The sequence below is a fragment of the Macaca mulatta genome, chromosome 19 (assembly GCF_049350105.2).
Source record: "Macaca mulatta isolate MMU2019108-1 chromosome 19, T2T-MMU8v2.0, whole genome shotgun sequence".
Classification (NCBI taxonomy): Eukaryota; Metazoa; Chordata; class Mammalia; order Primates; family Cercopithecidae; genus Macaca; species Macaca mulatta.
In genome coordinates, this window is record NC_133424.1 from 6,773,422 (window position 1) to 6,798,763 (window position 25,342).

General features: G+C 56.6%; 5 protein-coding genes and 1 long non-coding RNA gene across 55 annotated transcripts in view; 2 read left to right on the plus strand and 4 right to left on the minus strand.

Annotated features, from left to right (window-relative positions):
• Positions 1 to 8,998, minus strand: part of LOC106994615 (4-galactosyl-N-acetylglucosaminide 3-alpha-L-fucosyltransferase FUT5) — a 50,935-nt gene extending 41,937 nt beyond the window's left edge. The window contains exons 1-3 of one of the 2 annotated variants that reach the window (XM_077979545.1): positions 8,820 to 8,998; positions 3,294 to 3,386; positions 2,832 to 2,954 (exon numbers count right to left, since the gene is read on the minus strand). The gene's annotated coding sequence lies outside the window, so the exon portion shown is untranslated. The remainder of the gene's footprint in view (positions 1 to 2,831; positions 2,955 to 3,293; positions 3,387 to 8,819) is intronic. The other variant, XM_077979546.1, reaches the window with a different exon arrangement.
• On the minus strand, positions 727 to 8,998 carry NDUFA11 (NADH:ubiquinone oxidoreductase subunit A11). The gene is made up of 4 exons (XM_015122604.3): positions 8,820 to 8,998; positions 3,294 to 3,386; positions 2,832 to 2,954; positions 727 to 906 (listed from the first exon to the last, which is right to left on the minus strand). The coding sequence occupies exons 1-4, from the start codon at positions 8,914 to 8,916 to the stop codon at positions 794 to 796; spliced, it is 426 nt and encodes a 141-aa protein (XP_014978090.1). The 5' UTR covers positions 8,917 to 8,998; the 3' UTR covers positions 727 to 793.
• Positions 8,999 to 10,091: 1,093 nt separating this feature from the next.
• Positions 10,092 to 18,763, plus strand: VMAC (vimentin type intermediate filament associated coiled-coil protein). Of its 3 annotated transcripts, none has more exons than XR_013408565.1 (3): positions 10,092 to 10,301; positions 14,971 to 15,903; positions 18,618 to 18,763. XR_013408565.1 is itself a non-coding variant. In XM_077976036.1 (3 exons), the coding sequence occupies exons 1-3, from the start codon at positions 10,111 to 10,113 to the stop codon at positions 17,121 to 17,123; spliced, it is 489 nt and encodes a 162-aa protein (XP_077832162.1). In that variant the 5' UTR covers positions 10,092 to 10,110; the 3' UTR covers positions 17,124 to 17,547.
• On the plus strand, positions 10,092 to 23,883 carry CAPS (calcyphosine). 4 transcript variants are annotated; one of them, XM_077979574.1, is made up of 7 exons: positions 10,092 to 10,322; positions 13,471 to 13,582; positions 21,905 to 21,993; positions 22,071 to 22,177; positions 22,251 to 22,428; positions 22,623 to 22,829; positions 22,902 to 23,883. In XM_077979574.1, the coding sequence occupies exons 4-7, from the start codon at positions 22,095 to 22,097 to the stop codon at positions 23,001 to 23,003; spliced, it is 570 nt and encodes a 189-aa protein (XP_077835700.1). In that variant the 5' UTR covers positions 10,092 to 10,322; positions 13,471 to 13,582; positions 21,905 to 21,993; positions 22,071 to 22,094; the 3' UTR covers positions 23,004 to 23,883. The 4 variants fall into 4 exon arrangements, with proteins under 4 accessions (XP_077835700.1, XP_028694449.2, XP_077835701.1 ...); XM_028838616.2 differs by lacking the exon at positions 13,471 to 13,582 and having other exon boundaries at positions 10,092 to 10,379; XM_077979575.1 differs by lacking the exons at positions 13,471 to 13,582; positions 21,905 to 21,993 and having other exon boundaries at positions 10,092 to 10,379.
• On the minus strand, positions 16,777 to 19,652 carry LOC144337032 (uncharacterized). The gene is made up of 2 exons (XR_013409625.1): positions 19,488 to 19,652; positions 16,777 to 17,796 (listed from the first exon to the last, which is right to left on the minus strand). It is a non-coding gene; the product is annotated as an uncharacterized LOC144337032 (long non-coding RNA).
• The window catches only part of RANBP3 (RAN binding protein 3), a 63,030-nt gene continuing 61,500 nt past the window's right edge, over positions 23,813 to 25,342 (minus strand). For all 44 annotated transcript variants that reach the window (XR_013409582.1, XR_013409581.1, XR_013409580.1 and 41 more), the window contains one exon: positions 23,813 to 25,321. Coding sequence is in view for 37 of the 44 variants with exons in the window: in XM_077979454.1 (XP_077835580.1) it covers positions 25,278 to 25,321 (44 nt within the window). In the remaining 7 variants the exon portion in view is untranslated. The remainder of the gene's footprint in view (positions 25,322 to 25,342) is intronic.

The window sequence follows — 25,342 nt, forward strand, 5'->3', positions numbered from 1 at the left end:
GCCCTAATTTACAGTCCACTGCAGCATGTCGGAGCTCGCAGGCTTCCTCTCCAGCTGCCAGGGAGCACGAGCCAGTTCTGGAAAAGGGGCCCGGGGTGGTGCCAGCATTCCAGGGCCACCTAAATCACCGGCCTGACAGGTGGCGGGAAGGGATTGCAATTCTTTCCCTTGTCGCTGCCACCAGCCAGGTGCTGAGGGGCGTCCTGTCCCACTCTGTCTCAGCCCCAGGGGCTCCGAGTGACCTGCCGGATGGGGACGGCTGCTGGGCCAGCCTGTCCGGGGCTCTCCGCTCCAGTGCCCAGGAATTTGGAGACGGGGCCTGGGCGTGTTTTCCACATGTTGTTGGCTTTGGGGACAGGCCCAGAGAAGGGATAGCTCAAGATCTGCAGGGGGGTTGTGACCAGAGCCGACAGTGCTGAGGGAAGGGCCATGGGCGGCGGGGCCCAGCTTCCACTTGCTGGCAGGTCACTGGCACGCTCCCGCCCTGCCCTGGGAACTGGGGGAAGCAGAGGGGTCCGTCCAGCCATCTCCCTTCCTGGCTCCCGATGGCCCTAGCCTGATGCACTACCACTTCTCTGGGGCCAGGCTGGTACACTTGGCAGGGACGGCGGGCGGCAGGCAGGCGCGTGTGCGGGGGGCCTTATCTTATCTCCCTTCCTCACTCCCTCCCAGATCCGCCCTCGCTGGCCACTGTGTCGCCATCACCAAGCCCTCCGGACACTGACACACACATAGACACAGAATTTATTTTTGGACGCATTCTGCGGGCTGGAGGTCCCGGCTGGCACAGGGCTCACACCTTGGGTTTTGCAAACATTTCCCAGCCCTCCAGCCGGCCCATCTTGACCAGGGAGGCCGCTATGCCCAAGCACACGCAGGCGCTGGCGCCGATCCCGTAGCTGTGCGCTGTGGGAGTGGGGAGGTGATGTCAGGGCCGGGTGCGGCTCGGCCAAACCAAGACGCTCCACGCCCTGGCCAGTGCCTACCCGGGGAGCCAGAGTGAGACCCCTGACAGGACACTCTCTTCAGGGATTAAGTCACTCAGGAGGAGGGCCCTAGACTCTGGAGATGTGGAAACTGATGCACACAGGGAGGCTGGAGTCCAGGTCGCTTCCCAGCAGGAACCCAGGCTGTGGGTCCTCATCCCGCCCCACACTGATTGCCTCCTATGAGAGGGACACTGTGCTGCCCCCGCCTGGGGCTGCGGCAAGGCTGGGCACCGGGCAGTGGTGACACATCAGTGTGTCTCAGTTTCTCCTCTGCTCATGGATGCCAGGGCTAGGCCATGCATCTGTCCCGTGGTTGGTGTACCAAGGAGCCTAGATGGTGCCCCCACTTCCCCGGGCTCTCCTGCTCCAAAGCCCCTGGGCCAGAGGAGGAAGGAGGTGTGTCCCACACACCAGGACCTACAGGGACTCACACCCTTTGAAGAGAGACAGGGAGGCTGGCTTGGGGACGGGGAGCAGTTCCAGCCCAAGCTAGGCTACAGTCAAGACCTCAACCCGGCCGGGCGCGGTGGCTCAAGCCTGTAATCCCAGCACTTTGGGAGGCCGAGGCGGGCGGATCACAAGGTCAGGAGATCGAGACCACAGTGAAACCCCGTCTCTACTAAAAATACAAAAAATTAGCCGGGCGCGGTGGCGGGCGCCTGTAGTCCCAGCTACTCGGGAGGCTGAGGCAGGAGAATGGCGGGAACCCGGGAGGCGGAGCTTGCAGTGAGCCGAGATCGCGCCACTGCACTCCAGCCTGGGCGACAGCGTGAGACTCCGTCTCAAAAAAAAAAAAAAAAAAAAGACCTCAACCCACCTCCAACCTCTGACCAGCTCCAGTGGGAGCGGGGGAGGGACAGGGCCTCCCCAAGGTCTTGACGCAGAGACAGAATAGGCCCTGCCCTCGCACCCTCCCTCTCTGCCTGCCCGGAACCTGCCATCCATCACTCCCAACATGCCAGGCCAGAGCGGCTGAGTTGCAAGAAGGCTCATTCACTCCTCCCGCTGGCCCTGAGGGCCCGAGCCTTGGCGGGCTGAGGGTAGGCCAGGGGCACAGGCGGGCACTGACCCTGAGCCTGGGCCCGTGGGAGAGCAGGAGGAGTGGTGTCTGGCTCATGCTCGAAGCGGGTTCCCCTGTGCCAAGCGGGGCCTCCTCCACCAGGGCTGCACCCTCTGATGGCTGCAAAGAAGGCCACTTGCTCCTCCAGGTGACTTTGGGCCAATTCATTCCCTCCCTGAGCCCTAATGCCCTTTTCTGTAAAGTGAAGGTTGCGGGGGCAGCTCCCCTGCAGGGCTCCAGGTGCAGGGAGAGAGCTGGCAGGGCGAGGACCAGCATCTCCTCTCTGACTCACAGGCCAGTGGCAGAGACAGGTGGTGACCTTGGTGACCTGTGTCCTCTGACAAGGCATGCAGAAGGAAGGGGACACAGAGTGAGGGTGGCGGGGATGCTGGCTTGTACACAGGTTGGTCAGGACAGTGAGGGGAACAGCATTCCAGGCAGTGCACTGCCATGCAAAGGCCCTGGGGCAGGACTGTGCCTGGCATGTGGGAGGAACAGCAAGGAGGCCTGTGTGGCTGGAGCAGAGTGAGGAGGGGAGGGTGGAGAGGGGACAGGGCAGGTCAGGGAGGGCCCTATGGGCTGAGATGAAGGCTTAGTGTGGTGGTACACAGTAAGTGCTTAAGCAGCAGCAGCAACTGTCGCTATGACTGAAATGGCTGGTGTTCAAGAAGGCTGCTTTGCTCCTTGTCTGGGATGGAACAGAGAGGGTAGAGGATGAGCAGAGGTCAGGGGTCATTCTGCCAGGCTGGGAGGAAGGTGGGGGTGGGGAGCGGTCTACTCACTGCGTGCCCCCAGAGTCAGGCCTCCGGCGCAGCCACCGAGGAAATAGTTCAGGGGGTCGTCGGGCTTCTCGCGGACCTGGGCGCTGATGCAGGAGGTGAGGCCAAACACGGCCCCGACAGCAGCTGCGGGGTAGATGGGAAGAGTTGGCGCTGAGCAAGGGCCTGAGAGGGGCGCAGCAGGAGCCTCTTGGGCGCTCACTGCCAGCGTCTAGATGGAGACAGACGCCATGGCTCAGCCACTTGCTGTGCATGGCAGCCTCCCGGCCCCAGTCCTGGAGTTGGTGTCCTGGGCCTCCCTACCCTACATGTGTTCCCGATAAAGGAACACCCGACTTTCTCCTGGTGGCCGGCACTGGGGACACAGGCTGGGGAGTGAGGGAGAAGAGGCAGCTGTGAAATGTGCTCCGAGACCTGCGGCTGTGCCAGGAGAGGGCCCAGCCATGCCTAGACCAGCTTGCTCACCTGCAGTGAACGTGTATTGTCCGACCTTAGCCACTCCTTCAAGGAAGGTGCCCGGAGGATTGAGTATGACTCTGTAGGCAGCGGCGGTCAGGCCTGCAAGACAGAGGGGAGGGAGGCTGCTCAGACCCCATTGCTGCTAAGCCCTTGCTTGGCCGGGCACCCCACTGGGTGGTCTCTCCCTCAGTCCTCATAATGCCCCCAGGTGGCTCCCAGTAGCCCCCCTTCTTTGCCCATGGTGCCTCCGGCTGCTGAGTGGCAGAGTTGGATTTGAACTCGGGTTTGCTGCTCCCAAGTTGGGGGGCCTCTCACTTCCTTCCCCACTCCCTGCCAGGCCTCCCTTAGCCACTTTCTCAAGCCTGACCAGTACTGGCTCCTGCAGAGCACCTGCTGGGCACCCATCAGCCATGTTGGCCCTAGCTGCGCACCGGCCGGCAGATGGAGACTCATCCACATGGTGGACACAAGAACAGGCCTGAGACCTTGGTTCTGCAGCTGCTTCCGGCCTGCTCAGCTCAGCGGGCCAGCTCAGCGGCGCCCCCTACAGGCCCTGGCACCAGGGCCCCAGCTCTGGGTTCCCATCAATGGCTCTATTCTCCTGTGGGGCCCGGGGCTCCTGGGCCTAATCCCCCTTGGCAGCCACTCTGCTTCCCTCCCTGGCTGCCAACGCCTCCTCCTTGCCACTCTCGACCCCCTCCTGCTGGCAGCTCGGGCCTGGGCTCGTTCTGCACACCTGGCTGCCTGGCTACCGCCCCCGCTGCCCAGCCTCACCCCTCCGGTCAGCTTTTCCATCTCTGCCATCTCCCCCGGCCGCCTGGCCCCTGACATTGGCTTCTATGCAGGAGAAGCCTGGGCAGGGGCTGCGCCCAGAACCCAGGACCAGGTAGGTGGCAGGGACAGAGGTCTGATCCCAGCCCACTGTCCCTGTTGGGAGCCTAGGGGCCTCACTCACCCTCCTGAGTGAGGCCGAGCACTCAGGAGGGTGAGTGAGGCCGAGCAGGCCATTAGGCCACCTCCTCCCAGAACCCATCCAGCTTTACCAGCCCCTCCACGGTGGATAGGCAGATTGAGCCAGCCCGAGCTGGGGCTCCCCAATCCTCCGCCTGAATGCTCCGGGCAGACAAGCGCCCCCCTCCTCCCTATAGCCTTGAAACGTGGCCCAGTTGCAGGCAGGGACCTCCTGCGGCCAGCCCATCCCAGAGAAAACAGAACTGCCAGGGATGGGCCACAAGGGCCCTCATCCTCCTCAAGGCCTGATGGGCTCAGTCCTGTTATCCCTTCCTTCACGGGAGGTGAGGGGACCTCCGAGATGTAAAGCAATTCTCCAGAGGTCACCAGCACAGCGAGCCTGGACGCCAGGCAGGTCTGACCACAGCCCATGCTTCAACTGCCACGACTGCCCCAGGTGAGTAGGTTCCACCCCAGTTCCCCATCCAGCTTCACGGGACCCATAGGCCTTGCCAGGCCTGGCAGTAACCCCCCCAAATAGCACCCTAGCCTCAGATCCAGTCCAGCTCATATTGGTTCTGTCCCTCAAGAGCAAATGGGGGGACTCACATCCAGCAGTGGGGTTCATATTCAGAGCAGCCCAGAGGAGGGACCGTCTGCTTCCCACAAGCACAGATGGGGAAACAGGCCCAGGATGCAGAGAAAGGGACCGCATATAAAAAGTGCCTTGTGGATCTGGTTTCTCCTAATCCCACACCAACCCCTGGGATCCCTGCTCGACCTCAGAAAGGTGGATGGAGGACCAGGTGTGGTGGCTCACGCCTGTAATCCCAGCACTTTAAAAGGCCAAGGTGGGTGGATCATTTGAAGTTAGGAGTTTGAGACTAGCCTGACCGACATGGTGAAATCCCATCTCTACTAAAAATACAAAAATTAGCCAGGCGTGGTGGTGCAAGTCTGTAGTACCAGCTACTCGGGAGGCTGAGTCAGGAGAACTGCTTGAACCCGGGAGGCGGAGGTTGCAGTGAGCCGAGATCGTGCCACTGCACTCTAGCCTGAGAGTGCAGTGGCACTATCTTGGCTCACGGCAAGCTCTGCCTCCCAGGTTCACGCTATTCTCCTGCTTCAACCTCTCGAGTTGGGACTACAGGCACCCACCACCATGCCCGGCTAATTTTTTTTTTTTTTTGAGACGGAGTCTCGCTCTGTCGCCCAGGCTGGAGTGCAGTGGCCGGATCTCGGCTCACTGCAAGCTCCGCCTCCCGGGTTCACGCCATTCTCCTGCCTCAGCCTCCCGAGTAGCTGGGACTACAGGCGCCCGCCACCTCGCCCGGCTAGTTTTTTGTATTTTTTTTAGTAGAGATGGGGTTTCACCGTGTTAGCCAGGATGGTCTCGATCTCCTGACCTCGTGATCCACCTGTCTCGGCCTCCCAAAGTGCTGGGATTACAGGCTTGAGCCACCACGCCCGGCCTATGCCCGGCTAATTTTTTGTATTTTTAGTAGAGACAGGGTTTCACCACATTAGCCACGATGGTCTTGATCTCCTGACCTCGTGATCCACCCACCTCAGCCTCCTGAGTAACTGGGATTACAGGCGCCCGCCACCATGCCCAGCTAATTATTATTATTATTGTATTCTTAGTAGAGACAGGGTTTCACCATGTTGTCCAGGCTGGTCTTGAACTCCTTACCTTGGGTGATCCACCTGCCTCAGCCTTGAAGATTCTTAATGAGAGGGGACTGACAGCCCTGCCTGGGACCTGATGAGTCCTGATCCAGAGCTGGGCCAGCCATGAGAGTTTTTTTTTTTTTTTTTGAGACAGTCTCGCTCTGTCGCCCAGGCTGGAGTGCAGTGGCGCGATCTTGACTCACTGCAAGCTCCACCTCCCGGGTTCACACCATTCTCCTGCCTCAGCCTCCCAAGTAGCTGGGACTACAGGCGCCCGCCACCACACCCGGCAATTTTTTTGTATTTTTAGTAGAGACGGGGTTTCACCGTGTTAGCCAAGATGGTCTCGATCTCCTGACCTCGTGATCTGCCCACCTCGGCCTCCCCAAGGGCTGGGATTACAGGCGTGAGCCTTGGCGCCTGGCTGCCATGAGAGTCTTATAACCCTCTCATCTCAAGAGGGAACTACAGACAAGACTCAGTGACGCCCCCAGAACCCAGTCACCGAGGGACTCCTGGTCGGAACCTCCTTATGCCACCCCCATATGCCAGTGGTCCTGGCCAAGAGGCCCCTAGCAGCTCATGTAGCACGGCTGACACCGTGAGCGTGCCCACCATCCTCCATCCCTTCCAAAGTCCTTGAGCTGGGAGTGGACGAGCTGGGACCCCCTGATCATCCCATAGAGGTCAAGGACTGCCCCACCCCAACTCTGCTACAGCTGTCATCCAGTTGTGGTGTCCTGCCATATCCACCCCTCCAGGAGCCCTCAGAGCCCTTCAAAAGGCCCCCTTCCCTCTGCTCCCCCTCTGCTGGTTCCCTCTGAGCCTCCCACAGGGACCACCAGACCCAGTGTGAATTCATTCATTCATTCATTCAGCTACTGTCGCTCATTCTCCTGCATTCATTCATTCATTCAGCCACTGCCACTCATTCACTCTCATTCATTCATTCGGCTACTGCCACTCATTCATCATTCATTCATTCAGCTACTGCCACTCATGCACTCATTCATTCACTCATTAATTCACTCAAAGTTACCAAGTACCTAACAAGGTGCCACATTCACTCATTCATTCACTCACAAATGATACCCACAAGATGCTTCATTCATTCATTCATCCATAGTTATCGTGTGCCCACAGGTCCTGGGCTCTGCTGAGTACAGTATCCCCCTCGTCCAGGGCCCCCAACTCAGGGAAACCAGCCATGAAACAATTTATCTCCCTCAGATGAGAAGTTAGGGGAGCCCCGGAATGAAGTGAGTGGGGCAGTGAGGGGAGGACCCAGAAACAAGTTTCAACCAAGTTCTGTACACTGAGTGGAGCTGTCACTGAAGAATTTAGGGAGAAGGCCGGGTGCGGTGGCTCATGCCTGTAATCCCAGCACTTTGGGAGGCCAAGGTGGGCAGATCATCTGAGGTGAGGAGGTCCAGACCAGCCTGGCCAACATGGTGAAACTCTGTCTCTACTAAAAACACAAAAATTAGCCAGGCATGGTGGCAGGCACCTGTAATCCCAGCTACTTGGGAGGCTGAGACAGAAGAATACATTGAACCTGGGAGGCAGAGGTTGCAGTGATCCAAGACTGCACCACTGCACTCCAGCCTGGGTGACAGAATGAGACTCTGTCTCAAAAAAAAAAAAAAAAAAAACCTTAGGGAGAACGAATGTCACTCTTGAAGACCCCTGGGCACCCTTGGAGGGCTCACAGAAGCCCTGACCACCCCTAAATCTAAATGTGATGCCATCAGAGATCCCCTGACATGGCGACTCTGTCAAAAGTTCTGACCTCCCCCTCTAAGACCCCTAGGGAGCGCCCCTGGTCCCAGAAGTCCTTCACTCATCAGCACCACACCCCGAGACAAGCTGTCTCCTCCTTCCAGCCCCATCTGGGACCTGATGAGTCCCAACCTGTGGCTGAGAATTAAAGGACATGATGCCCATGAAACGCTTAGGCTGGAAGGGGCAAGACTCAGGTCTACCCTATAAGAGAATGCCAGGGCCTGCTGGGTGTGGTGGCTCACGCCTGTAATCCTAGCACTTTGGGAGCCTGAGGCGGGTGGATTGCCTGAGGTCAGGAGTTCCAGATCAGTCTGGCCAACATGGTGAAACCCCGTCTCTACTAAAAAATACCAAATAATTAGCCGAGCGTGGTGGCGCGCGCCTGTAATCCCAGCTACTTGGGAAGCTGAGGGAGAGGAATTGCTCGAACCAGGGAGGTGAAGGTTGCAGTGAGCCGAGATCGCGCCACTGCACTCCAGCCTGGGCGACAGAGCAAGATTCTGTCTCAAAAAAAAAAAAAAAAAAAAAAAGAGAGAGAGAGAGAATGCCAGGGCTTGTGGGTCCCTCTTATTCCCCTGCAAGACTACCCTCATAGTAGCTCCTGATCCACCTCACCTAGGACCTCTCTGGCAGTCCCAGTAAAAGCTTCAGGTGTCCCTAACCACTCAGCACCCCCTGACCACAGAAAGACCTCATCCCACCCCAAAACTTTCTCAAACTTTTGTACCGCCCTCAGATGCCCCAATCATGACTCATGATCACCTCTAACAATCTGCTACTCCGTTGGAAAGTCTCGTGGTCCCCTAGCTCCTTGGACCTGATAATGGCCATGTCTCACTCCACAATTTCCCCGAGCCTGGCGATCGCTTGGGACCGCCTCAGACGACCCCAGGGACTAGTTTGTCGCATGTCACGACCTCCCAGTGCTCCCCAACCTTGCTAGATTCCCTACCAACATCCATTTCACACAAGATCCCCCCTCTACGGCTGCCCAAGACACCACGATGACGACCACGTGCGTACCCGCGAGACTCCCAGCCCCGTTCGATTCAAACAGACAGCCCCCAGTGACCCCACGACCTCCCTGCGGCCTCGGCCCTCCACCCTCCGGGCCCGGTCGGCGCTCACCAGCGACGCTGGCAATACTGGTGGTGGCGTAGGCTTTGCGGTGGCAATCGGTGCCATCGGGGATATCCCAGTACTGATGAAAAACCTTCGGCGCCATAGCCTGCTACCCTGATCCCACACCTCAGACCCCGCCGGCTCGGCAAGAGCAAGGGCAGACGCAGCTGGCTATCGCGAGACTTCTCGGGCTGCGCGCGCAACCTCTCGGGGTAGCGGGCCGGCAACAAGTGAGCAACTTTATTGACAGCCGCGGACATGGACACGGATCGCGCCACGCGCCAGGGACGGGCCTGGTGGAAGAGAGCAGCACGTGCACCCCCAGGCCGATTCCCAGAGGGTAAAACTGAGGACGACTGCGATCAGTGCAAACAGATTTCGCTAGTCTCAGCTGAGGGAATCCTAGGTTAGGGACGGTTTGACTACCAGAGGCGGGGACTAATCTACTAGGGGAGGGGCCAGGCTCAGACTGGGACGGGCGGGACTGCAGTTGATAGTAGCGAGACAAAACGAGACAATGGCTGTGGGGCGGGGCTTGGCGGGGATGTGGCCACACCCAGTGTCAGAATCTGTATTGCGAGTGGTCATGCCCTGTGGTCAGTCACCAAGCTGGAGTCTAAGCCGCGTGCTACTGTTTTGGGCCATGGACAGGATCAGGGGCGGGGATTGTCGGGAAGATGACCAATGACAATACTAGACGGAAAAGTGACAAATGACAATACTAGAAGCTCCGCGGGACGTGGCCTCTGTCCAACCAGCGGCTATTCCACGCCCTAGGCCGGATGAAGTACCCAGGCGCTTGACTTGAGGGCGTGGCTAGAATTGGAGGGAGAACCTAAAAGGGACTTGACCAATCCGAGACTGTATAAAGGAAAAAAGGGCGAGGCCGTGCCTGGATCTGCCCCTGACGGGCAACATGCTGTTTCGCGGAGTCCGGGCCAATCCTGGTGTTAGCTTCCAAGTAGGGAGGGGACAGTATCGAAGGTGTGACCAATCCCGTTTCCAGAGCCTGAGTTGCGCTAGCCGCCAAAGGATGTGGCCAGCCTGGGGGCGTGGCTGTCAAGATCTTGTCCAATCCTAGAGTGAGCCCAAACTCAGGGGCGGAGTTTCATGATCCCGGAACCGGTGGTAGTGTTTGGGTTTGGGGAGAGCGCGACCTAGCCCTGTGGGGCGGAGTCTAGCGGGGTCAGCGACCAATCGCGCCGAGGCTCAGAGGGGCGAGGCCACCCCAGGGGCGGGGCCTTGCCAGTTCCGGGCCGCCCGGGGGCGTGGCCGGGCCTGGACAGCGGCCTGGGCCATGTCGGCGCCGCCTGCCCTGCAGATCCGGGAGGCGAACGCACACCTGGCGGCCGTGCACCGGCGCGCGGCGGAGCTGGAGGCGCGGCTGGACGCGGCGGAGCGCACGGTGCATGCCCAGGCCGAGCGCCTGGCTCTCCAAGACCAGCAGCTGCGCGCTGCCCTAGACGAACTGGGTCGCGCCAAGGACCGGTGAGGCCCGGGGCCGGCCAGGTGGACTTCACCGAGGCGGTGGGCGGAGGCAGAGCCGAGGCTGGAAAGCAAGGAAGGGTAGGGGGAACCGTATGCACTCGTATGGAAGCTAGACTGATTATGGGATTGATAAAAACACCAAAAAACTAATTAGTAATCAGTATGTAAAGTTGAGAGAAGTGACACAGGTGTGGGCCTCTAACTTCAAACAGGCCCACTTTCCCACAGGTGCTGAGCGACTCAGGGACCACAGACCGCCCAGCGTAGGCACTGGGAGCCATAGCAGGCTCTTCAGCTGGGGAAGAGGGGATCATATCAGCATTTTTTTTTTTTTTTGAGATGGAGTCTCACTCTGTCGCCCAGGCTGGAGTACAGTGGCACGATCTCAGCTCACTGCAACCTCGGCCTCTCAGGTTCAAGCAATTCTCCAGCCTCAGCATCCGGAGTAGCTGGGATTATAGGCACCTGCCACCACGCCTGGCTAATTTTTTTGTATTTTTAGTAGAGAGAGGGTTTCACCATACTGGTCAGGCTGGTCTCGAACTCCTGACCTAAGGTGATCTGCCCACCTCGGCCTCCCAAAGTGCTGGGATTACAGGCATGCGCCACAATGTGCAGCCCATATCAGCATTTTAACTTTTTAAATTTATTATGAGTTTTTTGAGACTGAGTTTCACTCTTGTCGCCTAGGCTGGAGTGCAGTGGCATGATCTCAGCTCACTGCGACCGCCGCCTCCCGGGTTCAAGCGATTCTCCTGCCTCAGCCTCCTGTGTAGCTGGGATTAGAGGCGCCCGCCACCATGCCCGGTCAAATTTTTGTATTTTTAGTAGAGATTGTTTTTTGTCATGTTGGGCAGGCTGGTCTCTAACTTGTGACCTCAGGTGATCCTCCCGCCTCAGCCTGCTAAAGTGCTGGGATTACAGGCATGAGCCACCACCTCCAGCCTAAATTTATTATTTTTGAGGCAGGGCCTCACTCCTATGCCCAGGCTGGAGTGCAGCCTCGATCTCCGGAGCTCAGGTGATTCTCCCATCTCAGTCTGACCACTGCCAGTAGCTGGGACTACAGGCGTCCACCACCACGCATGGCTAATTTTTTTGTAGAAACAGTTTTGCCATGTTGCCCAGTTTGGTCTTGAACTCCTGGGCTCAAGCAATCCTCCCACCTCACCCTTCCAAAGTGCTGGGATTACAGGCATAAGCCACCACGCCTATCTGTCTTTTATTATTATTATTATTATTATTTTTTTTTTTTTTTTGAGACGGAGGCTCGCTCTGTCGCCCAGGCTGGAGTGCAGTGGCGCAATCTCGGCTCACTGCAAGCTCCGCCTCCCGGGTTCACGCCATTCTCCTGCCTCAGCCTCCCGAGTAGCTGGGACTACAGGCGCCCGCCCCTGCGCCCGGCTAATTTTTTCTATTTTTAGTAGAGACGGGGTTTCACCGTGGTCTCGATCTCCTGACCTTGTGATCCGCCCACCTCGGCCTCCCAAAGTGCTGGGATTACAGGCGTGAGCCACCACGCCCGGCCAGTCTTTTATTATTTTTGAGATGGGATCTTGCTCTGTTGCCCAGGCTGGAATGCAGTGGTGCAATCTTGACTCACTACAGTCTCACCCTCCCTCCTCAGCCTCTCAAGTAGCTGGGATCACAGGCGTGCGACACCACACCTGGCTGATTTAAAAAAAAAAAAAATCCTTTAGAAATGGGGTCAGACTGTTGCCTAGGCTGGCCTGGAACTTCTGGGCTCAAGCGATCCTCCCACCTCAGCCTCCCGAAGTGCTGGGATTACAGGCATGCGCCACCATGCTGTCCCATATCAGCATTTTTGAAGAGTCCCTCTGATAGCTGAGGATGAAAGACATGAGACAGGCACCCAGGGAGGTGGGAGGAGCTGGGCTCCAAGTGGGAACTATTAATTCAGAGCTAATTGGACATTCATTCATTTTTACCGAGCATCTGCTGTGTGCCGGGCACTCATCCATTCATCTTCATTGAACCCCTACTGTGTGTCAGGCACTATGCTGGGTACTGGAGCACATCAGTAAGACCTACTCAGCCTTGCCCATTGGGTGTCCACAGTCCAGCGGAGAGATAGATATGTCACTGGGCAGTTATATCATCGGTGGTCAACGGCTGTGATGGAGGGGCGTATGGGGCTCTGAGGGGTCTCAGAGGGAAGGCTTCCTGGAGGAAGAGCCTACTAAGAATAGATGGGGAGGCCGGGCGCAGTGGCTCAAGCCTGTAATCCCAGCACTTTGGGAGGCTGAGACGGGCGGATCACAAGGTCAGGAGATCGAGACCATCCTGGTTAACACGGTGAAACCCTGTCTCTACTAAAAAATACAAAAAACTAGCCGGACGAGGTGGCGGGCGCCTGTAGTCCCAGCTACTCGGGAGGCTGAGGCAGGAGAATGGCGTAAATTCGGGACGCGGAGCTTGCAGTGAGCCGAGATCCGGCCACTGCACTCCAGCCTGGGCGACAGAGCGAGACTCCGTCTCAAACAAACAAACAAACAAAAAAAAAGAATAATGGGGAGAGATACTGGAAAAGAAGGAATTGCAGGAAGAGTGAGGGGATGCAATGAGGATTCTCATAAGAAAATGCCATAAACTGGCTGGGCAGTGGCTCATGCCTGTAATCCCAGCACTTTGGGAGGCTGAGGCAGGCAGATTACCTGAGCTGAGGAGTTTGAGACCAGCCTGGCCAACATGGCAAAACCCCGTCTCTACTAAAAATATAAAAAAGTAGCTGGGTGTGGTGGCGGGCACCTGTAGTCCCAAGCTACTCGGGAGGTTGAGGCACGAGAATCGCTTGAACCCAGGAGGCAGAGGTTGCGGTGAGCAGAAGTTGCGCCACTGCGCTCCAGCCTGGGCGACAGAGAGAGACTCTGTCTCAAACAAACAAACAAAATGCCATAAATTAAGTGGCTTAAACAAGATGTTTGTTTCTCAGCGTTCTGGAGACTGGACGTCCGAGAGCAGGGAGCCTGCATGGTCAGGTTATGGCGAGGGCCCTCTTTCTGGCTTGCAGATTTCTGGCTTCTCTCTGCATCCTCACAGGGCAGAGCGAGCTAGGGAGTTGTTTTGTATCTCTTCATATAAGCATACTAATCCCATCATAGAGACCCCCACCCTGACAACCTCATCTAACCCTAATCATCTCCCAAAGGCTCCATCTCCAAATACCCTTCTGCTATGGTTAGGCTTTGTGTCTCCACCCAAATGTCAGCTTGAATCGTAATCCCGTAATGCCCACGTGTCGTGGGAGGGACTGGTGGGAGGTAAGTGAATCATGGGGGATGGTTTCCCCTTCATGCTGTTCTCGTGATAGTGAGTGAGTTCTCACGAGATCTGATGACTGGGAGCAATGGCTCACGCCTGTAATCTCAGCACTTTGGGAAGCTGAAGCGGGCAGATCACCTAAGGTCAGGAGTTCGAGACCAGCCTGGCCAACATGGTGAAACCCTTCTCTAGTAAAAATACAAAAAAAAAAAAAAAAAATTAGCTGGGCGTGGTGGCATACACCTGCAGTCCCAGCTACTGGGGAGGTTAAAGCAGAATTGCTTGAACTCGGGAGGCGGAGGTTGCAGTGAGCTGAGATGACACCACTGCACTCCAGCCTGGATGACAGAGCTAGATTTTGTCTCAATCAGTCAGGGAGATCTGATGGTTTTATAAGGGAGTCTCCCTTTTCTGGTCTCTCTCCTGCTGCCCTGTAAAGAGGTGCCTTCCATCATGGTTGTAAGTTTCCCGAGGCTACCCCCAGCCATGTGAAAATGTGAGTCAATTACACCTCTTTATAAATCGCCCAGTATCAGGTATGTCCCTATAGCATCATGAGAATGGACTAATACACCTCCCATTGGGGTTAGGGCTTCATGATATGAATTTTGGGGAAACAGAAACATTCAGTTCAGGCCGGGTGCAGTGGCTCAGCCTGTAATCCCAGCACTTCGGGAGGCCAAGGCGGGTGGATCACTTGAGGTCAGGAGTTCAAAACCAGCCTGGCCAACATGGCAGAACCTTGTCTCTACTAAAACTACACAAATCAGTCAGGCATGGTGGCACATGCCTGTAAATCCAGCTACTCGGGAGGTTGAGGCAGGACAGTTGTTTGAACCTGGGAGGCAGAGGTTGCACTGAACTCCAGTCTGGGCAATAGAGTGAGACTCCGTCGCAAAAATTATAATAATAGGCTGGACATGGTGGCTTATGCCTGTAATCCTAGCACTTTGAGAGGCCACGGTGGGCGGATCATGAGGTCAGGAGTTTGAGACCAGCCTGGCCAGCATGGGGAGACCCCGTCTCTACTGAAGATACAAAAAATTAGCCGGGCGTGGTGGTGGGCACCTGTAATCCCCGCTACTAGGGAGGCTGAGGTAGGAGAATCACTTGAACCCTGGAGGCAGAGGTTGCAGTGAGCTGAGATCGTGCCATTGCACTCCAGCCTGGGCAACAGGGCGAGACTTCATCTCAAAAAAAAAAAAAAAGTAAAATATAATAATAATAATAGTAAAAACAAAGAAACATTCCGTTCATAACCAGGCAGGACCCTGAGGCAGTGGTGAGGAATGTGGGCTTTATCCCAAAGGTGATGGGGTCCGGAGCAGGGAGGAACAAGCGCTGTGGTCCTCAGTTCCGTAATCACCTCCTCTTGCCTTCTTGCCAGTGAGATTGCCACACTCCAGGAGCAGCTGATGACCTCAGAGGCCACTGTCCACAGCCTGCAGGCCGCCGTGCACCAGAGGGACAAACTCATTAGGCAGTTGCAGCCCCGGGCTGAGCTGCTGCAGGACATCTGCCGCCGCCGACCACCCCTGGCCGGGCTGCTGGCTGCCCTGACTGAGGCTGAGCGCCTGGGGCCCGTGCCAGCCAGTGACCTCGGCCACCCACCCCCCGGTGGGCCTGGTCCACCCCTTGCCAATAGCACTGGGGAAGAGGCAGACAGGGACCCCCTCCAGCCTGCGGTGTTTGGGACCACAGTGTGAGCCCGGAATGCAGATTCCAGAATGGAGACAGAAAGCCACTGCTGTCAATGTCCTTGGGAGTCACCAGCGTCCTGCAGGGGGACCCTATGGCAGAGCCACAGTCCTGTCTAAGCATCAGAACGGGCTAAACAGTCAAAGTTTTCAAATAGGCCCACAGGCCAGATGTAGACGTTTAACCCAGACAGAAGTGTTCTCGTTTGTTTTTAAACTTTGAATCAGTCACCCTTGCTAAAAACCTGGCAATGCAAACACAAAGATCGGGATTTCTGGCAAGACTTGGCCATGCTTGCCTGGAGTCCAGGGCACCCTCTTTAGCCAGGGTGTGAGTTTCTGTTGGTCTTTTTTTTTTTTTTGAGACAGAGTCCCACTCTGTCACCCTGGCTGGAGTGCAGTGGTGTGATCTTGGCTCACTGCAACCTCCACCTTCTGGGTTCAAGCGATTCTCCTGCCTCAGCCTCCCAAGTAGCTGGGATTACAGATGCGCACCACCACGCCCAGCTAATTTTTGTATTTTTAGTAGAGATGGGGGTTTCACCATGTTGGCCAGGGTGGTGTTGAACTCCTGGCTTCAAGTGATCTGCCTGCCTAGGCCTTCCAAAGTTCTGGGATTACAGGTGGGAGCCACCGTGCCTGGCCTCTGTTGGTCTTACCTCTCTTAGTTTGTCTGGCCCCTGAAGCACCTGAATTGAGACTTCTCTCTTTTTCTGTCTGGTGAATGCAAATGGTATCAAGTTCCCCATTATTTGAGTTTTTCTCCTTTTTTTGTGGGGGGCGGGGAGCTGCCCTGATTCTTGTTCCTACTGAAGCAGCCCCGATCCCAGGACTAATGCATTTTCTTAGTTTTCTATCCCACACCAGAATTGGGAGGCTCCAGCCAATAAAGACAAATTTATTTTTATTTATTCTTTACAGAGACAGGGTCCCACTGTGTCGCCCAGGCTGGAGTGCAGAGGTGTGATCATGGCTCACTGCAGCCTTGAACTCCTGGGCTCAAGAGATCCTCCCACCTCAGCCTCCCGAGTAGCTGGGACTACAGGCATGTGTCCCCATGCCCGGCTAATTATTTTATTTTTTTAAAGTTTTTCTGAGACGGAGTCTCCCTCTGTCACCCAGGTTGGAGTGTGGCAGTGCGATCTCGGCTCACTGCAACCTCCGCCTCCTGGGTTCAAGTGACTCTTCTACCTCAGCCTCCTGAGTAGCTGGGATTACAGGCACGCGCCACCATGCCTGGATAATTTTTAAAATTTTAGTAGAAACAGGCTTTTGCTATATTGCCCAGGCTCAAGCGATCTTATGAGCCACCACACCACACCCAGCTTCATTTTATTTTCTTTACTGAACTTGTTACCATCAGAGTGTAAGCTCTGTGAGGGCAGGAATTTTTGTCTGTCTTGTTCTCTGTTTGTCACCAGTGCCTGACACACCCCAGGAAGAACAGGATGGGTCTGTGGGCTCCTAAAGGGACCCCTAGTACATCTGCTGACGTGATGAGGCCCCCTCGAGCCAGCCTAGCTTTTTTTTTTTTTTTTTTCTTTTGAGATGGAGTCTGGCTCTGTCACGCAGGCTGGAGTGCAGTGGTGTGATCTTGGCTCACTGAAACCTCCGCCTCCCAGGTTCAAGCAATTCTCCTGTCTCATCCTTCAGAGTAGTTGGGATTACAGGCACCCACCACCACACCCGGCTAATTTTGTATTTTTAGTAGAGACGGGGGAGGGGGAGGCGCTTTCACCATGTTGACCAGGCTGGTCTCAAACTCCTGACCTTAGGTGATCTACCCGCCTCGGCCTTCAAAAGTACTGCGATTATAGGGGTAAGCCACCGTGCCCGGCCCTAGCCTAGCTTTTGTAGCACGCAACTGTCTCCTTTTTATACGCCCTAAAGAATCTATTTTTGAACTCCTTGTTTCTGCGCTGTCCTTCTTAGTCCAAGACATTCAAGGTGCTTTACTTGTTGTCAAACCAGGGAAAGGAGAAAACTCCTGTGCCTTTCGGGGCCAGCCATTCCCCCACCTCCTCACTCAGGGAACTGTCACACCAGGAACCGCCGAGGGGCACAGCCTGTTTCAGACCAGAAAGGTCAGAGGCCACCCACGGCCCTCAGGATGGCGCCCGCCTGCCTGCCTGGCAACAGTGACCCCTCAGTGCAGTGACAATGGGCCCATTTTCTCCTCTGGATGAACAAGGAGGGGGGTTGTTTGTAAAAGGAAAGGCAGGCTGGGGCCTGTCTGTGCTCAAGAATAAACCGGATGATTTCCTGGCCTGGGTCCTTCATCCTTTCATCCTGGCTTGGGGGCAAGAGGGAGGCCCTCTGTGTTATCTGTGCCTCATGGTAGGGTCCTGCTGGGCCAGGTAGAATCTAGGGAGCGTGCGCAAAGCACTCTCTACACAGATTGCGTCTAATCTTCGAGTTCCCTGTAGACATAGGCTTTGTCCTCATTTTACAGCTGTGGAAAGTGAGGCCCAGGCCAGGTGTGGGGCTCAGGCCTGTAATCCCAACACTTTGGGAGGCTGAGATGGGTGGATCACCCGAGGTCAGGAGTTCGAGACCAGCCTGGCCAACATGGTGAAATCCCGTCTCTCCTAAAAATACTGAAATTAGCCAGGTGTGGTGGCGGGCACCTGTAATCCCAGCTACTCAAGAAGAATTGCTTGAACCGGGGAGGCGGAGGCTGCACTGAGTGGAGATCGCACCACTGCACTCCAGCCTGGGCAACAGAGTGAGACTCGGTCTCAGAGAAAAAACAAAAAACAATAACAGCAACAACAACAACAAAAAAAACCAGAGGCCCAGAGGTGTGAAGGGAACACACTCCAGGTCTGGAGGGCCAGGGCCACTTTTCAATTTTGGGGGAAGTTATTGCTCAAATTCTATTTTCTTTTTGTTTTTAAAGAGACAAAAGTCTCACTGTTGCCCAGGCTGGAGTGCAATGGTGTGATCACAACTCACTGCAGCCTCAAAATCCTGGGTTCGGCCGGGCACAGTGGCTCACACCTATAATCTCAGCACTTCGGGAGGCCAAGGCAGGTGGATCACCTGAGGCCAGGAGTTTGAGACCAGCCTGGCCAACATGGTGAAACTCCGTTTCTACAAAAAATGCAAAAATTAACTGGGTGTGGTGGCGCATGCCTGTAATCCCAGCTACTCGGGAGTCTGAGACAGGAGAATTACTTGAACCCGGGAGATGGAGGCTGTAGTAAGCCGAGATTGCGCCACTGCACTCCAGCTTGGGTGACAGAGGGAGACTCCCTCTAAAAAAAAAAAAAAAAAAAAAAAATCCTGGGCTCAAGCTATCCTGCCACCTCAGCCTGCCAAGTAGCTGGGACTGCAGGCATATGCCACCATGCGTCGCTGAATTTTTTGCATTTTTTCTAGAGATAAGGTCTCATTACATTGCCCAGGCTGGTCTTGAACTCCTGGCCTCAAGTGATCCTCCTACATTGACCTCCCAAGAAATTCTTACTAAACATGTAAAAATGAGATGCCAAAACAGCACTTCAATAATAGTGGTTATATTTTATGGTTCTCTACACAGACAAAAAAAAAAAAAAAAAAGTGCTGCTTGTAACACTCATAGACATAAAAGTATTTCTCTATTTAAATAATTCTGGATTGCAGTGAGCCCTCAGGATTTTGGCAGCCAGATGTCACCATGGTTTCTCATAAAACTGATGATGTTACATCAGTGGTGGCTTGAATCAAGATGCTGGGTTGCCTGTAACCTACAGATTGGTTTCAGACTCCAAAGGCAACCTCTTTTTTTTTTTAAGACGGAGTCTGGCTATGCCGCTCTGCCACCCAGGCTGGAGTATGATCTTGGCTCACTGCAACCTCCACCTCCAGGGTTTAAGTGATTCTCCTGCCTCAGCCTCCCAAGTAGCTGGGATTACAGGCATGCACCACCATGCCCAGCTATTTATTATCATTATTATTATTATTATTATTATTTTTTGAGACGGAGTCTCCCTCTGTCACCTGGGCTGGAGTGCAGTGGCCGGATCTCAGCTCACTGCAAGCTCCGCCTCCCGGGTTCACGCCATTCTCCTGCCTCAGCCTCCCGAGTAGCTGGGACTACAGGTGCCTGCCACCTCGCCCGGCTAGTTTTTTGTATTTTTTAGTAGAGACGGGGTTTCACCGTGTTAGCCAGGATGGTCTTGATATCCTGACCTCGTGATCCGCCCGTCTCGGCCTCCCAAAGTGCTGGGATTACAGGCTTGAGCCAATCGCGCCCGGCCTATTATTATTATTTTTTAGTAGGGATGGGGTTTCACCATGTTGGCCAGGCTGGTCTTGAACTCCTGACCTCAAGTGATCCACCCGCCTCGGCCTCCCAAAGTGCTGGGATTATAGGCATGAGCCACTGTGCCTGACCTCTTTTTTAAGTTATTTATTTATTTATTGAGACAGAGTCTCACTCTGTTGCCCAGGCTGGGGTGCAGTGGTGTGGTCTTGGTTCACTGCAACCTCTGCCTCCCAGGTTCAAGTGGTTCTTTTGCCTCAGCCTCCAGAGTAGCTGGGATTACAGGCACCCGCCACCGTGCCTGTTTTTTTTTTTTTTTTGGTACAAGTCTTGCTCCTGTCCCCCAGTCTGGAGTGCAATGGCGCGATCTCGGCTCCCTGCAACCTCTGCCTCTCAGGTTCAAGCAATTCTCCTGCCTCAGCCTCCCGAGTAGCTGGGACTATAGGCGTGTACCACCACGCCCAGCTAATTTTGTATTTTTAGTAGAGATGGGGTTTCACCATGTTGGCCAGGCTGGTCTCAAACTGCTGACCTCATGATCTGCCCGCCTTGGCCTCCCAAAGTGCTGTGATTACAGGCGTTAGCCACCGTGTCTGGCTAATTTTTGTGTTTATAGTAGAGACAGGGTTTCACCATGTTGGCCAGGCTGGTCTTAAACTGCTGACCTCATGATCTGCCCGACTCGGCCTCTCAAAGTGCTGGGATTACAGGCGTGAGCCACCGTGCCTGGCCAGTTTATTTATTTTTTAAGAGGCGGGGTCTTGCTCTGTAACCCAGGCTGGAGTGCAGTGGTGCAATCATAGCTCACTGCAGCCTCCAACTCCCAGGCTCAAGCGATCCTCCTGCCTCAGCCTCCCGAGTAAGTGGGATTACAGGAACACACCACCATGCCTGGCTAATTTTTTGTGTTTTTTGTAGAGATGGGGGGGTCTCACTATGTTGCACAGGCTGGACTCAAACTCCTGGGCTCAAGTGATCTTCCTGCCCTGGATTCCCAAAGTGTTAGGATTATAGGCATGAGCCACTGTGCTCAGGCAAGGCAACTTCTGACAATATAATTGCGCTGTGGGCGAGGTAAGGCCAGGCTTGGAGAAGGCTCCGATTGATGATCCTTAGTTCTGGGGGAACAGTGGGTCCCCAAACAGGGCCCATGTTGCAAGTCCTGGGAAACCCACCCACCTTAGCGGGCAGGTATATCCGACGTCTCTGTTGAAGGCCTTCGGTGAGGTGGCTGCGTCCCTTGAGGTTTATGTCCGGGATCAGGGCTGCTCCTCCACTTGGGGTCACGACCTCTGGCTCACCACCTTGTCAGGAGCGAGCCCACTAAGTCACATTTCAGGCCTGAAAACCAACAGCAAAACATCTGTAAAGACAGAAGTCCTGGGACTGGCTTCTAATGACCGCCAGTGACAAGCCTTGTGGGGCAGTGAGCAGAGGTGTCCCTCATGCTCAGTTCAGTCCCTGTGGGGTTGCAGCACCTGCCCTTGGAGGTGGGCCTGGGCAGGAGGTCTTGGGGCCCCAGGATCTGGGGCTTTATTTTTTTTTTTTCTTTTTGAGATGGAGTCTTGCTCTGTCGCCCAGGCCGGAGTGCAGTGGTGTGATCTTGGCTCACTGCAACCTCCACCTCCTGGGTTCAAGAGATTCTCCTGCCTCAGCTTCCTGAGTAGCTGGAATTACAGGCGCCCACCACCATGCCCAGCTAATTTTTGTATTTTTTAGTAGAGACGGGGTTTCACCACGTTGGTCAGGCTGGTCTCGAACTCCTGACCTTGTGCTCTGCCCACCTCGGCCTCCCACAGTGCTGGGATTACAGGTGTGAGCCACCGTGCCCGGCCCACCTGGGGCTTTGTTGTTGTACAATAGAAACAGGGTCTCTCTATGTTCCGCAGGCTGGTCCAAACTCCTGGGCTCAAGTGATCCTCCCACCTAGACCTCCCAAAGTGCTGGGATTGCAGGCATGAGCCGCTGTGGCCGGTCAGAACCTGGGGGCCCTTTTTGAACTTTGATTCCTCAGCAATTTTGTCAGCCCTGGCTGGGGCTGAGAAGCCCCCATGAAGCCCAGAGAAGTGAAGGGACCTGACCAGGGTCACACGGGAATCATGCCTCAAGCCTCCCCAACCACGGACTTGTCTCCCTCCACCCAGGGCATTGCATCCCCTGCAGGGCAGTGGCCTGCCCCTCCTCCTTGCAGCCAGGAAGGGATGCAATGCCACAGGGATCTGGCTGTGTCCCAGGCCCTGTGGGGCTGGCAGTTGAGTAAGCAGTCAGGCTGGGTGCACCCATCCCTCCCCTTCCCCTCCCCTCCCCTCCCTTCTCCCCCCCATCCACTGTCCGCCAGCACAGTGCATTCATGCAGCTGGGTCCCGCCCCGTCTCCAGAGGCACCTCCTGCTAGCAACAGTCTCCCCAGGCACGACACAGCTAACAGAAGGCCGGGCAGGCAGGACTCTGGGACAGACGCAGGCCAGGTGAGAGCGTCTGAACAAGGGGCAGTTGGCCAGGGTGGGCTTGCGGGAGTCCCCACCTTGACCTCTCCCCCTTCCAGCTGCCCAGAGAGCCCAGACCCAGCATGGACGCTGTGGACGCCACCATGGAGAAACTCCGGGCGCAGTGCCTGTCCCGCGGGGCCTCGGGCATCCAGGGCCTGGCCAGGTGAGCTGTCCCCTCTCGCCTTCCTGACTCTGGCCCCTGAAACCACTGTTCCAACCGTGTCCCCTGTCCCCAGGTTTTTCCGCCAACTAGACCGGGACGGGAGCAGATCCCTGGATGCTGACGAGTTCGGGCGGGGTCTGGCCAAACTCGGGCTGGTGCTGGACCAGGCGGAGGCAGAGGGTGTGTGCAGGAGGTGGGACCGCGACGGCAGCGGGACGCTGGATCTGGAGGAGTTCCTTCGGGCGCTGCGGGTGAGCCCCCACCTCGCAGTCAAGGCGTGTGCCCTGGGCGTGAGGCGACAGAGGATGCTGAGATGTGGAGACAGGGGACTCCTCCCCAAGAGCTGCTAAGAGGCGCCTGCTGGGGTGACAGCCCCGGTGCTCTGCAGTGTCTTGGGGGTTTGGGTCTGCTACCCAGCACCCCAAGTCACCACCTCCTGTCCTAGCCCCCCATGTCCCAGGCCCGGGAGGCAGTCATCGCAGCTGCATTTGCCAAGCTGGACCGCAGTGGGGACGGCGTAGTGACAGTGGACGACCTCCGCGGGGTGTACAGTGGCCGTGCCCACCCCAAGGTGCGCAGTGGGGAGTGGACCGAGGACAAGGTGCTGCGCCGCTTCCTGGACAACTTCGACTCCTCTGAGAAGGACGGGCAGGTGGGTGTCTGCGCAGGGGGTCCCCTCCCCAGGCAGTTCCTGGGCCGCCCCCTCATGGCCCTCCGTTCCCAGGTCACGCTGGCGGAATTCCAGGACTACTACAGCGGCGTGAGTGCCTCCATGAACACAGATGAGGAGTTCGTGGCCATGATGACCAGTGCCTGGCAGCTGTGAGCAGCTCCGGGCTCAGCCCTGCTGCCCTGGCCTGTCACCCCCACCCCCGCTGGAGACCTCCCTTCCCTGGGCCTCTTCTCTTCTGGGCAGCCACACCACAGAGCGGGGAGGGGCAGGTGGGGGAATGGAGGCTGCAGGACCGGCTAGACCAGGTCCCTGCTGGGCCACCAGGGGGAGGAGGGACAAAGGTCCTAACACGAGTCACTGGCTCAGGACCCCAGGGAGAAAAGCTGTCCCCACCCACGCCATGCTGACCTGAGGCCTTGCAGCCCCTGCGGATGCCCCCGCCAAGGTCCCCTGATCCCCCCACCCGGCCTGCTGCTCCCCACCCCTCCCTTGCGCGTCCCCCAGGAAGCCAGGCAAGCCCAGGTGGGAGGCGGTGTGTGGAGGCTATCCTGGAAGGCAGTCTGGACCTGCCCAGGTGTGGAGTGAGGGGCAAGGGGGCATCCTAACCTCAGAAACAAAAAAAAAAAGCCTTTGAAAAAAACATCTGTAAAACATCAACCCCCAATCAGAAGATGGCAATGGGGAATAAAATAGTAGTTCACATGTCCAGCGAGCCCCGTGTCTACACTCTCATGAGCAGCCCGAGGCTGGGAGCCCTGGGCGGGGGCGGAAGACCTGCAGGAGGGTTGGGGGTAAAGTGTGGGGGGCGGTGGAGAGACCAGGGCTGTGGCTGGATTCCAGTGCTGGTGACACGTGGGGTGGGAGCATGAGGCCCCAGGCTGCCGGAGGTCCTGGCCCGGGGAGGTGGAGGCCATTCCTGGTCAAGGGCTTCCTGAGGCCCCTGGCGCATGCAGAGGTCGGGGTTTTAGTTAAAAGTTTAATGTAGTTCCCAAATACATTTCATATGACAATCTTACATAAATGTTCCAAAACACATGGGCGTTATCTCGTTGTACTCGTCACTAGCTGGCTAAGGCTTAAAGCAGAGACGTGTGACTGGGTCTCTCGGGAGGGCCTCTGGTTCTTCCCTGGCTCAGGCTTGCTGGGGGCTGTGGGCCAGGGCTCTGGCGACCTAGAGGTGTGGGCGGCACAGCTGCAGGAGGTCTTCTCTTAACCCTCCGAGGGTGGGGCTGGGAGATTTCCTCTGAAGTCCCAAAGAGGCCCTGTGCCCAGGGGACCTCCTCCTCAGCCTCCCTGGGTGGGTGGTGCCAGCTGGCTCTTGGCCACACCCCAGGGTCAGGTGGGCACAGGCGTCCACTCCAGTGTGCTGCGTGCTTGTGAGACCGCCTATTCTGGGACCAGCCCCCTGGCTCTTCCACCAGGACCTGGTGAGGATACCCCTCTGCCTCTCAGAGGCCCCGGCCCTGGACAGTCCTGGGGGCAGTGACACCTGCGGCTGGGGAAGGGATGGCCAACAGCGGAAGCAGTTTGCGCCTGGTGCCTGATGATGGTGAACCACGTGACAGATGGAGACAGGAGTCAGGGGACCCTGGGGACCCTTCCAGGTCCAGTGACCTTTTCCTAGATAGGCACTCTCCAGGCCTAGGACAGACAGGGCCCCAACTCCTCATCACCCCGTGACTCAGCCTGGAGGTACCTGGGGTGGGAAACAAGTGACCCCCCAACCTCAGAGGCCAGAACCACAGGTGGGGGACAGGGACCTCAACGGAGCTGTGCCTGCTCAACGCTTGAGAGCATCTTAACCTAAGAAACCAAAACAAAGCCTTTGAAAATAAAAAGAAAAACAGATGTAAAATATACACCCCCAATCAGAGAGGGGAAGTGGGAAATGAAGATAGTAGTTAACAGCATGTCCAATGGGCCCAGTGTCTACACTCAGAGCAGTCCCCAGGCTGGGCGGGGGTCCCAGGACTGTAGTCGGGGAGCCCCAGGCAGGGGCAGAGGGCCAGCTGCTCCCCACAAGGGCGGGGCCCCGCAGCAGGGAGGGAAGGGCGTGGGCAGCGGAGAAGCCAGGGGCTCTGGCTGGACCCAGAGGCTGGCGACACGCAGGGTGAAGGAACGAGGTCTCCAGTCCCAGTGAGAAGCCGTGACAAGTCTTAATGTGCCATTTCAATTCGAAGGAGGGGAGGGAGGAAATGTTCTTGTTTGTTTCGCTCATCAATATGATGAGGTCTCATGTCCCAAACCACATTCAGGCAGTTCCCGAGTCTGCTTTTGAACAGGACGTGCGGGTCCAGACTGTGGCCGGCCCAGCGGGGTGTGTGGTTCCTGGCCCCGCACCTGGACGCTGCCTGCGGGGTGGGGGCGGGTGGGCGGGCGGACAGACGGACAAAGCAGCAGCCTGGTGTGCAGCCGGGCTCCCGGCCGCTATGTGCTCCCGGTCGTCTGCCCGTCCCCTTCGTCACCAGCACCTGCAGGGAAGCAGCAGCCCT